The sequence below is a fragment of the Phycodurus eques genome, chromosome 1 (genome assembly GCF_024500275.1).
Source record: "Phycodurus eques isolate BA_2022a chromosome 1, UOR_Pequ_1.1, whole genome shotgun sequence".
Taxonomy (NCBI): domain Eukaryota; kingdom Metazoa; phylum Chordata; class Actinopteri; order Syngnathiformes; family Syngnathidae; genus Phycodurus; species Phycodurus eques.
The window spans coordinates 5,078,995-5,095,000 of NC_084525.1; the positions used below are offsets into that span (position 1 = coordinate 5,078,995).

The 16,006-nt window shown below is 41.4% G+C and overlaps 2 protein-coding genes across 2 annotated transcripts in view; both read right to left on the reverse strand.

Moving 5' to 3' along the window:
- Positions 1-775: 775 nt before the first annotated feature.
- casp9 (caspase 9, apoptosis-related cysteine peptidase) lies at positions 776-6,378 on the reverse strand. Its single transcript, XM_061668857.1, has 11 exons — positions 6,324-6,378; positions 6,108-6,244; positions 4,913-5,117; positions 4,344-4,412; positions 4,184-4,263; positions 3,488-3,664; positions 3,324-3,413; positions 2,287-2,434; positions 2,022-2,210; positions 1,678-1,787; positions 776-1,540 (listed from the first exon to the last, which is right to left on the reverse strand). The coding sequence occupies exons 2-11, from the start codon at positions 6,237-6,239 to the stop codon at positions 1,409-1,411; spliced, it is 1,332 nt and encodes a 443-aa protein (XP_061524841.1). The 5' UTR covers positions 6,240-6,244; positions 6,324-6,378; the 3' UTR covers positions 776-1,408.
- Positions 6,379-7,505: 1,127 nt separating this feature from the next.
- The window catches only part of fam120c (family with sequence similarity 120 member C), a 32,526-nt gene continuing 24,025 nt past the window's right edge, over positions 7,506-16,006 (reverse strand). The window contains 3 exon segments of the mRNA XM_061673516.1: positions 7,506-13,142; positions 13,258-13,321; positions 15,180-15,315. Of these exon segments, the coding sequence (XP_061529500.1) occupies positions 12,891-13,142; positions 13,258-13,321; positions 15,180-15,315 (452 nt within the window). The 3' untranslated portion in view covers positions 7,506-12,890.

The window sequence follows — 16,006 nt, forward strand, 5'->3', positions numbered from 1 at the left end:
TAAGTGATGTGAAACATAAGCAAAAACATGATAAACAGGAGGGAAATGATGGGAAAATGTAAATAAGTTATCATGTGTTGTGCTTTTCTGCTTACTTCAAGTTAGAGAAATGTTTTATCACTGCGTGCAAAGAAAACATTGTCATTTGTTTTTATGTTGCTGTCCGTAGTCCCTTGCCAGGAATTATGATACGTGCCACTAATATATTGACGATTTATTTTAGCAAATAGTTTTCAAGGGGAATAAATGCATATCGGTGGCACAGGCTACTAAATTTTCCAATGTTTAGAACATTTTTTTTTTTTTGTCTTGTTGAAGATCTTTTTGCCTTGTTTTAACTGCTACTGACTGTGATGATGATGGACGTTATTTTAACTGCTGCCCCCAGTGGCTGACAGAAATTGTGCAATCGTCAAGCCCACACCTGAGGGACACACTTGTTTTCAATGGCACTATAATTATATTTGCACGGCATTGTTTGTTGCCAAAACCCCGATGAACGCCAGTGGGCCGTTATGTGTTTTTTTAATCGCTGAGCCCTAATAAATTAAAGTTATCCAACTGAGTGCCAGGATCTGGAATTTTTTCCCAAAAAATTGAACCCTTTCAAGGGCACCAGGGGATACAAGGATACCAGCAGTGCTCCAGTTCCTCATTGTTTTGAATGAAGAGTTTTTTTGTAACTAGGTAAGAGTCAACACAGGGCTGTGTGAGTCCCAACTTGGCATCTACAGATTCCTCACAAGTTTACCTGTAAGCGAAGGTCTCGGAACACTTGTTTAGCGACACTTAAATGTGATCTGACCTTGACTTTGTCGCACTGGTTCTTTTGTTTGCAGAGTAAACCAGTGAGCTTACACGGTTGTGAACAAAGCATACATTTATTATCTGAATGTCTTTTTGTGCTTACAATCAATGAACAGCATTAGTCAGTTATCATTTTACAGTTTCTCTTTTGAAAAATGTCAAACCAAATAAAAAAAGCAACAAAATTATTCTCCATCAGTTTGGTTTTAAACCATAAAACTGTGTTCACATAAAAAGCACTTGTTTTTGTGGGGATGTGATTTTAAAAATACTGGCATCGCACTGAAAGTAGTTTCGAAAGACTACCCCGAACCACATTTTTATGCTGTAATAATTACACCGTCTACAAAAAGTACTGAAAAATAAAAACAAATATCAAATCTAAACAGCACAGTACAAATGATGCAAAAAAATATATAATCTCACAAACTTAATTTACAAATTTATAGTATAAACCAAGGAATTACTGCCATCTATCGTTGAAATACACAAAATACATGTTCAATTATTCATGTTTTATTTCAAAATATGAAAAAAAATTCTCAGGGAATTACCGTTATTATATATTTTTTTGGGGGGGGGGGTAAAAATTTGCGCATATTTACTTTTGTTTAGCGGAATTTTCTCCCAGTGTTGAGGTTTGAAAGTAAAGCAGTTTGCGGAGGAAGTTAAAGGAACCTGGCATTTGCTTGTAGATGCCTTTTGCAGAGTTCTGGGAGACTTCGAGATTGACCTACAAAGAGAGACAATACAAAAAAATAGTTCATGAATAATATAATAATGACTTCACTTAAAACAAAAACAAAAAAAAACAATAAATAAAAAATTAAAAAAAACATGGCTACTCCTGCATTGTGAGGAGGAGCTCACCATCATTAACATTGTGACCAAATCATCAGTGGCAGCATTTTCCTCGAGGATGCGGTCCAGCGTCTCGATGTACCAGGAGCCTGACTTAGTGTCCCTCCAGGACACGTAGCCTGTGTGGTGTTAATCAGTCATAAAAACATTAGGAGGGGAATCTCAAATTATATATGAACATTTATATATATGAACATCTAAGTATGTTTTTAAATAGAGGCCGAACACAGATGAAACTAGAACCTCTGTGGTGGGGATAAAATAGCTGCCCTCGAGGTGCACTACTGCCCCCAAGTGGCCTGGAACAGCTACACTCAATTTCTGATCACTCGGAACTATGTAATGGAGTGTACCCGGAAAAGTAGAGTAGGACACGAGAATATCACTGGGCGTGGGCAGCGTGGCGCCGGCGTCGGGCTCATCAGACGTGCTCAGTGAGTCGCTGCTGGAGGACGCGGGGATGGCGTCCGTCTGGTCATCGGCTCCTCCTCTGGGCGGTTCCTCCTCGTCAGACGGCACCTCGAAGCCTCGGTCTCTTTCACCTCAATGACGGAAACAAATGATTCATCAGACTACCATTGACTGCTGTCAAACAGGCCAGCATTCACTGTTAGTTACCTCCTCCACAAGCCTGGATGAAGAAAAGCTTGGGTTTCCCCTGCAGGGTGGGACAGTGTTTCCCGTTGAGGTAGTTTGTGATGTACTGCACTGGAACATACTGCCCGTCCACTCCATAAACGGCACCGGGGAAACGGTTGTGACTCACCTGCAATAAAGGCATCTTACGTGAGATTTAAAGGACTCATTTGGGCGGCATTCAGTCAACCAGATGTAAAAAGGCACAACAGAAGAGACTGAGCAGCAGTACATCCACTGTATTTTCACAAAAAGTATGCCGGCCCTCCCTTCCATTAGGCCCCAAGCAAGATTGGATTGTGGGCCATCTACTTCTGTATTATTGCATTAGTTATAAATGAAACGCCCACTATGAACTCACTCCAGCAGTATTATACGACATTGTTGTTTGTCAGCCCGACCAATAGGAATATCGGGTGCTGATGCTGTACCTCTCTCTACACAGTAGCGGTACTCGTGAAAATTCTCCGATACGATACGCACCGATGTGTCGTCCTCCATGGAAGCAGACTGGTTAACTTTGTGTTTCATAAAATTAAGAAATTTGAAAAAAATCGTGTTTTACTTTGAAAAACAATGATCAAGGCAATGGTTTTTGCCTATTTTCTGACGGACGCTATGGACCAAACCAGTAACTGAAGCATAACCAATTTATGTTTGTGTATTTTCTGCACTGTCAATTAGAAATGTGCTGCTTTTGAGTAAAGGGATGGCAATTAAGGGATTGGGGGGGGGGGCAAACTAACATGGAACTAACAGACTTTGTCAACGGCAGTTTAAGTGCCAAATGGAAACTATTTTTGGACACATTTTTGTTTTAGCCGATATCTGTTATATTGGGGTTTGCTTTAATAAGGTTCCACTGTACTTAAAATAATGTAACTGAACAGTGGTACCCTAGCAGTGCAAAATACTGTATATACAGTAGCCATAACATAACCTAAGTGATTAATAACTGAAGAGGCTAGCGTCACATTATTTGATGAGGTGAACATCTTATGAATACGAAAGCATCTTGCCTCCGTCCCATGAGACAGAATGATGACCACGCAGCAGTCGTACGGAGAATGGTCCTTCTCCGATAAATCAGACAGCTCGTGTTTGATCCTCTGCAACGTGGGGAGAACTGTTAGCATCGCACCCGCGACTTCAGCGTCAAGCAAGAGCAAAACAGGATTCTTACTCGTTGTTTGAGGTTTGTCCTCACTTCCACAAGAAAGTGGAGCGCTTTGAATCGTCTCTCCAACCGGTCGCAGTCGACGTTGGACCCCGTGCGATTACTCAGTTCGCTTTGTGGCTCAAAATCCACGTTGTTGATAATGAGGCAATGTCCGCGCGGGCTGGCATCCATTTTGTAGCTCTGGCGTGCAAAAAGGAAATGACGTCAGCCTGACATCAATGGGTGTACGCCAGCTGATCACATTTCCAAAGTTGGAAACTTTCCATGGGTAGTAATGGGAACAGACCAGTGATTTATAAAGTTTAAGGTTGGCTCGATAAAATATAGTTGTGGAGAACTTTTTAGCAGCACCCTGACTAAAACAACCCGATTTCATGCAAGCACTGTCGTACCTTGACTTATGAGTGCCCCAACGTACGCCCGTCGCTTGGTCAATTTTGAATGGCTGTCTGCTTATAACAACAACAACAACAACAAAAAAGATCTAATATTTCTGCTTGAGTATGATACCTTTCCAGTAATTTGCCCAGATAATTCTCATGGCAAGTTTCCAATTTGAAGATTTTTTCCAAAATCCCACATCTTAAATTCTAATGGAAATTTACCAGACACTTGACAGAAATATGACCTACACCCACACAATCTAATGCGCAACATCCAAGATGTATTGAAACTAAATTATTGTAGATTGTAGCTTACTTGAAGGCTGTCTCGCCGTGTCCTGCCTTGCACGCGGGTTCTGACTTGCGTCTGAGCCCGGAGGTTTTCCGAATCCGGCGCTGTGGCAAAAGTATCCCACACATGCTCGGTTAAGAAGCCAATCGCAAACTCCAGAGCCGTCACACATAGAGGAGCTTACATGGAGCGGGAGTCTGCATTGGCTGAATGGGGGCAGCCTTTAATTGCTTCTGGAAATCCACCGCTGAGGCTGCACAGGAAACACGTTGAAGTGGTTTTTAAACATGTTAAGTTTCAGAATGCTTGAATTGTTACTCATTCTAATAAACCAGCATTGGATGCAATATAAGGTGTGCCCAAAATGTTTTATATCATTTGACAAATGAATATGAATGAACGAATATGTCATGTCCTAGGCAAACTAAATTAAATAAGCTTTGTGTTGAAAAACAAAAAAATGAACATCAAAATTCCAACATGTTCAAATAGATTTAGCTTTTATAACCAGTATCACAAAGCTTCACAAATGTTCAATATAAGCACTGCTTGTGCTGCGTCTGTGTTTAACATCAAACTTAGTTTTTCCACTGTATCTTATTCAAAATTGAGATCATTTGAGCAAGAATTCGCTATGTTATTAGAAATTCACGCATAATATAATACGCAGCAACAAATGTTTCCTATGTGATAAATCTAGGTGAATACAAAGTGCTAAGACCATAAACATACAGTAACTAATTGCACACTTACAAAGTGGGAGAGTCCGGACAACGGGCTGAATGAGGAGGTTGGAGGTTGACCTCTGACCTGCAGGGGCTCCACTTTGGAGGAGCTGCGCCAAAGTGTCCTGCTCTGAATCCCGAAGACATTCCAAGAAGAGCCGGAAGGCCAGACTCCCGCGGGTCTCCAGGTCCCGCGCTAGTTGCCTGGCTTGGTCCCGTCTTGATCCCGAACACTGTTAACAGACGCTGATTTGATTTATTTGAATATATAGACACTCATCTTTATTTTTTTCTTCCAGTCATCTGTTTTCCCATAGGACTTATCCTGTTAGGGTCGCGGGTGAGCTTGGCGTCTATCGCACCCGACATCGTGCAAGAGGCGGGGCGGGGTAAGACCCTGGACGAGTAACTTATGAGCCACTGAGAAAAAGAGTGGGCAAACTCCATTTTTGTCATCTTGACTTAAAAGTTTCATGGCTGCAATAAAGTCTGAGGAATTTATATTTGGGTGAATTATAAGGCAATGATTAATTCTGTGTACTTGATTTTCAGAAATTCTGTTTATGCTCAGATTTTAGTTTATTCTATGGGTGCAACAATTTATCGACTAATCAACAACTAGTCGATAATCAAATTAATTGACAACAGTTTAGATGCTCAATTAATAGTTTAGAGCAGACTGATTATTTGTGTTAAATCAAAATAAGACATTAGCAAACATCTGCTTTTACTTTTGAAAACAATTGATCAGCTTTTTTTCTGAAACGCTACGGTTCAAACCAGTAACGGCAACAAAGGTCAATTCGAAATAATGTCCTGTTTTTTAATAAAGGAATGGAAATGAATTTTTTTTCATCCAATTCATCGATTAATTGAAAACAATTTCGACATTATTAAAATGATCGTTAGTTTTTTGCTCATGATTAAATTAATCGTGAGCCAAACATTTCTTAAATCTGATCACTATTTTGCTGTACTTTCCCCTATAAGTCAGTTTGGAACAAAATCTTGATTTAGACCAATAGTCATCGGAAAATTGGGAAAAATATGCATTTTCTCTAAAAAAGAAAAAAAAAAGGACAAAATGGACTTAGCCCATTCTCAGTGGTCTCATGTAGACAAACACATTTATTTTCACACCTTTGAGGATCAGCTGCCTTCAATTTTTTTTTAATCCTTCGCCACAAGCTTTAATTAATATTTAAACTACAGTGCTATCCTACCTTTATTTTATCGATCATGTCTTGAGTGAAAACTCCTTTCTGAAGCAGGCGGTCGTAGAGGCTTGATGGCTCCAAACTAGTGACAATATTGATCCTGTAGCGCCGAAGAATCGTCTTGTGACCTTCCTCCATTCGGACTGTCATAAAAGCTGTGGATTAAAATTTAAAAAAAAAAAAAAAAAAGTGCAAAAACAAAAGTGAAGATTTTTATATCACCGTGTTGTGTCGATCAGGGTTCCAACTTCCTGGTTGTAATGTTTTTCCCTCAATGACGTCACCATGGTTGTTGTCGTTCTTCTTCTACTTAGTTCCTGGTAGATTCGCCATGGTTTGGTGCGTTTTCTGCCCTCAATCGGTGACCCAGTGTTATTGTTTAATTATTTTCTTCTTTACCCTACTTCCCGAATTAATTTTTTAAACAAGTCCATCTCAGCCCATCATAATGGGTATTAGGGGCCAACACAATTCTAATTATTAGAATTATCTATCAACAGTAAGCCTTTTAAAACTCATTTTGTAACTTTACATATTTGTTTGCGTGCAGAGAGTAGTCTAAGCATTAGCGGCCCGCCATCCGTTTTTTATTGTTTCTTAAAGCCAGAAGGGTGGTATAGTGAATAAAAATTGTTTTATGGAATGTCCGTGATTTGCCTTTTTTTTCTCTCCAAAATTTGTGCCGGGGTTTGTCATTTCAGAATAGCACGATCATTAAATAAAATATAACAAAGAAAATAATGACATGGTCCGCGTCTAGTAATCAATCATATTTTCCCCAAAATTGCCAATATTTCATGAATTCTGAATGGGGTTATAAAATGATGAGCACAACCGTAAATATTGAGAGAGAATGTCAACCACATGTGAGATCTTGGGGTCTTATAAGGCAGGAAAAAAAGCAAAACCCCCCCCCCCCCAAAAAAAAACAAGTGGCATGGAGGAAGTACGCAACAGATTCAGAGAAGCAAGATATTCCCCATCCATGGCCTTAAGTTTTGTGTGCAGTTATCAAAATTGGTATTGTACATTTTTACTCGGGTACGTCTCTGTACTTTTTGTTTTTACTCAGGAGTTGAATCACTTTTTATTTGTGTGCAAAAGTATCGGTACCTCTATACCAAAGTACAGAGTGCAAGTACTTTTGACACCTCTGCACATTTAAAATGCTTTCCATCGACCAGTCCCCCATTAATACCAAGTACAGAATGTGATCATCTATATATATATATCTATATATATATATATATATATAGATATCTATACATATATACACACACACACACAACTGAGTAAAACAATGAAATGCAAAATCCCACCCCCTTTCCCCAAAAAATAAAAATAAAAAAATCACTGGGGACAATTTTTTTTTTTTTACTAAAAGAATAAATTTTATTTCAGCACTGTAAGTCATTTCCCAACCAGTACAAACATGACTGCCATGGTTGTCTCTTTCTGAACCATTCCTCCTCCCCTCCATCTGTAAGATCAGACTACCAACACTCAGACAAAAAAAAAATGTCACAGACTTTTTTTTTTCCCCCCTTCTCATCTTTCCACAAACAGTCTGGTGCTTCCATAATGCTAACAATGATGACAAATGATACCAACCATAATTATAACAGCAATGATGATGATGATGATAATATCTCTATAACAATAATATCATGGATATATTTGAACCCTTTTTGCTGCACAGGTAGTTTCGGCGGGTGGTCCTGGGTATTGAAGTGTATGCTGAAGGCATGTTTGAACAACGTGGCAACAAATGCCCGTGTTGATCAAATGGAGCACCTTTGCAGGGGGGTTGGGGGGGTTTGGGGGGAGGGGGTACGGGTGGAGGGGATGCAGGGTTTATTAATACGCCGTCAGGAGGGCTGCTGAGAGGGAAGTGGCAGTGTAGAGACCGACTGATAGGGACCTTTATTGAATCTGGACATAATGCTGTGATAATCTCGCAAATTGATCAGAGCAGGTACAAGCAAGGCAAGCGGAGATTCTTTTCCACACTTAACAACATTAATACTGTTTTACGCTGACACTGCACAGCACTTTTCTTCCCCGGGACTTCAGCAAGTCGAACATTGTCGGTCGGACTCTTCTGGGAGACTCCCACTAGCTTGGGCAACGTGATGGGCGGCCTGCGTCAATTTGTCAGTCAAGTTTTCCTTGCAAAACAACAGCTGAGAATTTGGGAACGCTCAATCCTTTCCCTGATTGGTAAAACAACTTTTTTCTTCTTAATCTACAAATTAAAAACAAATTAAAACAAAAACAGCCTCCGGATTTTTAGTGGAGGCTTGCACTCTAAAATGCTCACCTTAGGGGGTGAAGAGTTAAAACAAATGGACGTGATAATCATTTCAATTTACGGCCATCTATCTGTAAGCTGTGTTTTTCGAGGAAAACTGGCCCACTTTGGTGTGCACTCGTGGGGATTAAGGCAACAACATTAGAAAAATCAAGGGGACAGAAAAAGGGATCCTACCAACCCGAGTGAGTATTTTTTAAATCCAACGGTGTTGCTTCCCGCGTACTGGATCTGACGTGCATGTGCGGCGGGTTCACACAGCCTAAATTCAGTCAATGTGGAAGTCGCGAACAAGCACTCGGCATCGCTGTTCACACTTCCTCCCTGCTTCCCTGTCTGTTTGCATCTCTGTGACAACCGCGGTCTACAGCCGCCATTGCCTCAGTCTTGTCACATAAATCACATGTGCTGCAATGTCATTATACATATATATATATTCTGACTCGTCTATAAACTCAGGGCAAGCTGTCGACATTCGCGGGAGGGGGGGATAGACTATTGGTGGTGGTGGGGAGGAGGGGGGGGGGGGGTTAAAGGGGATGCTAGGTGTACTTTGGTTCTCAGGTGAGATGTTCCGCTGCTTTGTGCAAGGGCGCAGAGTTCAGCTTAGATTGACCACAAAATTATCATCAGGGATATTATGAAAATCAACAGTGCAGACAATGGCTCTCAATCGATAACGGGCAATATTTACTTACGTACATTAATGGTGAAACTGTCTAAAGATGCCATATAAAGGTGAGGAAAATCGCAATTATTACAGTTCAAATCTCTAGGTTGGCTAAGCGTATTTCAGTACTAACTGAAGCAATGGTTGAAGGATTAGATGTAATAACATTAAAATAGTAAGAAAAACACATTTGCACAACTGAATTTAACAGTTTTTTTCAGATTTTTTTTTCAAACTCTGGCTAGATACATACAGAAACTGATTATTAACGTTAATATAACCTTTACTGTTAGTTGGGTTGATTAAGGGGCAGGGCAGCCTCGAGAGAAAAGAAAACGGCCGCCGATACAAATGATCCTAGGGCTACAGGACAAGCAAGGAGGCGTGGTGGGGAAAGAGAAATTCATGGAGGATTATACCATTGTGTATGTGTGTGAGCGTATCAACTAGAACAGACGTGACAGCGTGGTCCCCACGAAGCAATCCTTGACGAGCTGTGAGGCAAACCAGCTCAAAGTTGGAAATAAAAACTTTTGTCATCGAGATGTATCTTGTCAAACAATGTGAAGATGTGTCTTGAAAGAGTTAAAGACTTGGTAAATATTGTATTATCGAGCTGAAAGTATCCTGCCCCAAAAGATATTCACGTAAAAAATATTATGTATACATTTCTTAAGTTGGAGATACGCACGCAGCGTTTTTGTTTTTTGTTTTTTTGTTTCATGACATGGAATCGGGGGGACCTTAGTCCTTAGTAGTCTTGTCACTTCGTGGGGACCAAAATGCATGTGTGTGTGTGTGTGTGTGTGTGTGGTGTGTGTGTGCGTGCACTGTGGAAGATAAAGAGCAGAGCATAGAAAAAGAAAAGTGTGGCGGTAGAGGAGGGGACAATGAATCAAAGCAGGGGAAGCGGTGGTCAGGTTAACAAGCATAAAAAACGAAATAAAAAAGGTCACTAATCAAATCTCTACCGAACGAAAACAGACGAGGACAAAAGAGGGATACTACATTGTCATGTGTTGCTGTTTGATCCATACTAGCTACTGTGTAACTCAGGGTTTAACATCTACGTATATGCGTGTGTGTTCGTGCGTGTCTGTGTGCCTACCTGAAACTTCTAACATGTATTTTTCATGTGTCCATGCAAAAGTGAGTGCAGGGATTCAAAGTCAGTCGAATGTGTTACCAAATGATCTCCAATGAACTGACAAGCACTCCACTGGCAACTGAAACTGCACAAATATATCACTTCGGCACGAAAGCAGAGAGAATGCTGCTGGTAACAAACGCAACTGAATTTCTATTTGTCCAAGGTGTGTGTGTGTGTGTGTGCGTGCGTGCGTGTGTGTGCGTGCCTGCGTGTGTACGAGTGGCGAGCAAATCGGTAGAGGGCATCATATACCAGATCACACTCTGGCTCGCCGCAGAAACGCCATCCTCCAACAATGTACTATTGCAATACATGTCCTAATGTCAAAATAGTTGAAAGCAGTTAAGTACGCGACTCCCAGGAAGTCTCGCTGTAAAGCGTTTCGGCCAGTGGAACCGTATTCTCTAGCCTATTCGTGATGTCTTGAGTGTTTTGAGTCCATTGACGTGGTCACCTACTCTTAACCTATGACAACGTACAGCACTCTGCGTTGTAAGTTGATCATTTTCCTTTCATTTGGTGTTCAAGAGACGACAGCGAGCGCGGCCCGGCGGCGTGACGAGCGCTCGTGGCCGGCCGGGGGGGGCCGTCGGCGTCTCAACTGTAATGGTTGTGTTCGTAACAAGGGGGATGTCTGACGCGACTACATTGACACTCACACACAGTCATGTTTTTGTCCTTCAAAACAATATCCATGTCAATTTTGCGACACGCGAAAGAGCACAAGTCATCAACATGGTATGAAAATAAGGTGCTTTCTTGTTGACTTGCCTTTTAGTCTGTGATGAGCACACATCGATCGATGCGCTCGGTTAGATGTCTACTGCCTTCAAACGTGCAGTTGTTCTGTATATATAACTTGTATTTCCGTTATCAGAAGAAACCTACTGTGGGGGACACCTGCTTCTATACAAACATAAGTGCTCTAACGAAAACAATTCACTACCGTAGTCTCCGGATGTGAGCGGGACACTCGTGGGGGTGCGGGAGGGGAACTCTGACATGTTCCCACCCACGAAGCCTTCGCCTTGCTCGGCAGAGTTCCTCTAGGGCAGGAAAGTGCATTCTGTTGGTCTATAAGTGACACGCCAGAGCTCGGTGGCGCGCGCTGCTCTTAGCATTAAGACAGCACTTCCTCAATCGCCACCACGAGGATGGAGGGATCTTTGAGGCTAAGGTGGCGCGCCCCTTTTACATCGGCGGTCGGCTAGGCGCATTAAAATACACTTTGGACATGACTTTTCTGAAAGGGACGACAATTCCCAGAAAAGGAGAACTGGGTGTCCTTCAAAAGTTCTTTAGTGAATGTTTTAGGCTGCTTTGCAGGGTCTGCGAGGAACCTTCCGTTATCTGCTGGGCCGCAGCAGTCTTGTCTTTTTGGCCTTTAACTCTCGAAAGGTGCCTCAAGGTGTTTGACTTCTCGATCACCTGTCAGAGGACCGTCCAGTGTGGTTTTACATCTTGGAAAAACAAAGTGCCTCTTTGTCTGGAACCACTCTGTACACATTCTGATGTCTCTCAAATATATCTCTACCTTTAAATGTAGTTCTCTGTCATCATTAACATTTACTTAGACGCGCACCCCACACAATGTCAATTAATTGGTATCAGGGGCTTCTCTTTTTTTTGTCTTAAAAAAAACTTTTTACATTTAAATACAACATCAAGTGCTTGTGTTGGGAAGTACAATCAAAGCTTTAGGAGAAAGGGACAGGAGGGTGGGAATAGAATATAATAATGCACTTTTAGGGGGGGTGGAGGGGGGCTGGGTAAAACCTTTCATACTTTAAGGATTAAGGTGCGTAAATTCATGGGAGTTCTTAGCACAGCTAAAAGCTAGGCTACGCTACATAGGTCAAGCTAAAAAAGGTATCCTAAAATGATGGTGCAGTCAATCCATCTATAAAGATCGTGCTAAGCAAGAACGCAAACAATATTTGAGCAGTGTGACTATCTTGCAAAACGTACAGACGAGAGTCACTTGATTCGGTTCGCCTCTTTTCAGCTCTGAATATCGCTCAGCTCCCGTAATTCAAACCTTACGTGAGATGACAATCGCAAACCGCACAGAACCACAGCTACCGACCGTGGCGACCAGGCCCAGATGCCATAACCGTGGGAACCACATCCAATCTGTCACCGTTAAGCGCGAATGTAACCTCTGTGTGCAGAGTTTGGAACCACAGGACCGTTAAAAGACAACATAAGAAACTGCACAGGAAGCCATACTTGAAGGGAGCGGGGGTGGGGGTGTTGGGGGGTGGGGTGGGTTTTTTTTTTTTTTTGGTGGTGGGGGTCTCGCTTATGTGGTGGTGGTGATAGGGCGGACCTTTTAAGCTTATTTGAGTTTGTGTGCGGGAGGGAGGCTATTTTTGGAGGGGTGGGGTGCTTACAGACTCATGGAGAAAATCTAAAAAAACAAAACAACATAAAACCACATGAGAAAACGAAAAATGGGATTTAGCCGCTGTGACAGCCAACTGTTTTGGACGCATCACACGGAGCAGCTCGCGACGGCGGCTTCCTGCTCCATGTGATCACGTGCACAGATGGCAGGCGGGGCTACAAAGACGGGGAAAAGCAGTCAAACACATAACTCTCTCTCTCTCGCTCTCTCTCTCTCTCTCTCTCTCTCTCTCTCTCTCTCAGAGGACATCGTCACTCCTCCTTTTGTAGCGCTCCGTCTGACGGGCAGTCGTCAAGGCAACAGGGGGCCTCCGCTTGCACCCCTTCTGATTGGTTGTCTCTGCTGGCTAAGGCACACTGGATTGGCTGGGCCAGGGGGGCCAGCTCCAAGGGCTGTCCCACGGCTGCCGAGCTGCCATTCAGCTGCCGAGTTGCGACCTCTGGCGCCGAACCCGCCTCCTCGGAGGGCTTTGGGGGACTGTTGGATGGAGGAGGTGACGATGTCTGTGGGGAGAGGAGGAGTTAGGAGACGGTGTAATGGCAGAGAGCTCCTTCTCAGTTCTCCCGTGATGTTCCAGATTCAAATGTTCAAATATCGGCAGCAGGAAAGTGGCCGTACCTGTGTTCTGTTGGCAGTAGCTTTTTTCCCTCCCCTTAGCTTTGCTGTGACATCTTTACCCCTCCTGTGGTGAGCAAACAGACAAGACTTCAGGACTAGAGGTTGAGTCAGGCGATTCCGCGATTGAGCCAAAAATTCAGCAACATTCGGCTATATATCAAATTACTAAAGTCGCCGTACCAGATAAAACAAGCGTGTTTACACCTACAATGCTTTCCAAGTTATTATACAAATGGTATTTTTCTCTGATTTTCCTTAATAGCTGACACAAATGACAGTCAGGGTAATTTTCAAGTTATGAATTGTTAGAGCATAATTGGAATGTTTTTGAACAAACCTTCCAACGATAATACCATTTAACAAACAAAAACAAAAAAACGCAGTTCCAAAATATTGCACACAACAATCTCAAGATATTTGACAGGTTTTAAAGAACTGAAAATATTCATTAGGAGGCCATATCTGAAATCAGAAAGTAGTTCAAACAAAAAACATCTTAAAAGATCCCATATTTTACAAAACCAATGTTTTCTAGTATTTGGGATGTTATATTAGCTCTGTCGTGCCTCAGGAATAGATAGATTAAATAGAAATTAAAATCGTCCAGGCATTTCTGTGTTCCAGACTTTTTTCTGCCGAGAGGCCTAAAATCAGGTCATATGAATTTCTCAAACTTATCAACATAACTAGTGAAGATCTCCGCATTCCCTTTCCGTTCCAAACCTAGCGCTAGCAACATAACAAACATGTACTCAGTGAGGGTCGGGTCTTCTACACGGAGGCAACCAATCAGAGAAAAGGGGGCGGTCTTAGCCAAATATGGACAAAGCGGATACAAAACTGAGTCAAACAGAAGTAGCAGTCAGAAGGGCCTTTTCTGGGGACACACATGACAAAAGCAAGGTGTGTTTTGAAATTAAATTGACACTTTTATACTAAGCCCATGTAAGACAGTCACTCTATGGAGGTCTAAAATAGCCAAAATATTTAACATTAAACAAAAGATTTATAAGGGTGGGAACCAGTTGCAAAGGATTTATGAGGGTGGGAGACAGTTCACATCCAAACAGCAGCTTTAGGACGCTATTCTGACACCGTGCAAAGAAATTCAACAAGAAACTCTATAAAAAAAAAAATACAAAAATAAAAAAACCTATGTCAAAAATGTAACTTGACCGTTAAGATGAAATAGTTTTTTTATTTCAGTAAATAACCTCCTAATGCTTCAAATTCAACTAATGATGATTTTCAGTTTTTTTAAAACCTATTAAATGTCTTAAAACTCTGTTGTGCATAATTGTATGGAACAATGCATTTTACATTTTTTATTTAAAAAAAATAATAAAATGTGTGTGTGTGTGTGTATATATATATATATATATATATATATATATATATATATATATATATATACACACATATACACACACACACACACACACACACACACACACACACACACACACACGCACAGCTCATTGGGAGGTTTGTTCAAAAACGTTCCAATTATTGTTGGAACGTTCAGTTGATAACTTGAAAATTATGCTGACTGTCATTTGTGTCGACTAGGAAAATCAGATAACAATATTCTTTGGATAATAATTTGGAAGGCAGTGTAGCGGTACGATTAGATATACTGGACAGCTGTTTGGCTTGGATGCAGCTATATCGCCAGGAGGTACTGTATTTATAGTCGCGCTTCTGTCACAAATGACACCGTAGAGATCATTTTATATGGAACATTCTCACGTAGTTTTTATAAACAGACCTGTACGTGCAACATGATCTAAAAATGCATTTTGTGGAATTTACCAGCTTCTCCGCTAGAAAGAGAAACTGGACTCTTTCCCTTTCATCTCTGAACTGCAGGCATATTTGATAACTTGCAATCATGCCTTTCTAGCGAACAACTCATGACTCACCCTTTCCCAGCTCCGACTGAAACCACCTGCATGTTGAACCCCCCTCTGCTGCGTATTGGTTTGTTCCCAGCCCACTGGCCAACAACCATGCCAGCAATTTCCAGCTTTCCTCCCTGAGGGGGTATTGACTGGATGCCTGGGGGATTATAAAAATAAATAAATCAATCAAAAAGGATGATGAAGAAGATATACTATTGTGGAGTTTAAATTGCTTGTCCAAGTGCAATTAAAGCATTCAGGTACAGTGGTGCTTTGAGTTTAATTTGTTCCTTTGTAACACAAAACAGTCATTTCTCAAATCATCTTTTCCTATTGAAATGTTAATGTATTGAACTTTATTTTAAATACAACTGAACTGTACGTAAGCAGTGATTCTTTGGTGTACTCGAGAGAGATTGTGAACCACTAGTGATACTCGTAGTGGATGAGTGGGTTTAAACACCTTGAAGCCCCCTTTTTGAAGAATTGTTCGCTTTCTGCAAAACTGCTGCTCTGCTGCTTATTGTGAAGTGCGTTGAGCTTGCTGCCATCATATAGCGCTTGGATCTCAAGTTTGGGCTCGCAAGTCAAAGCAAATTAAAATAAAGAAATTGCACTAAACGGACCCAATCTGGGCCCATCAACCTCATCGTAGCCAACTGGAAGCTCCACTCTACATTTTCTTATGGATTATTCTTATTGATGCATTGTCTGTAAGTGATTTTTCAGAAACTATTATATGTTTAATGTACATATAACATGATGCTGTTTGTGACCCCATCTTGTTGGTGTCTCACAATCTGCATACCGCATTTATACTGTACACTCAGTACCAACGGACAGAAGTC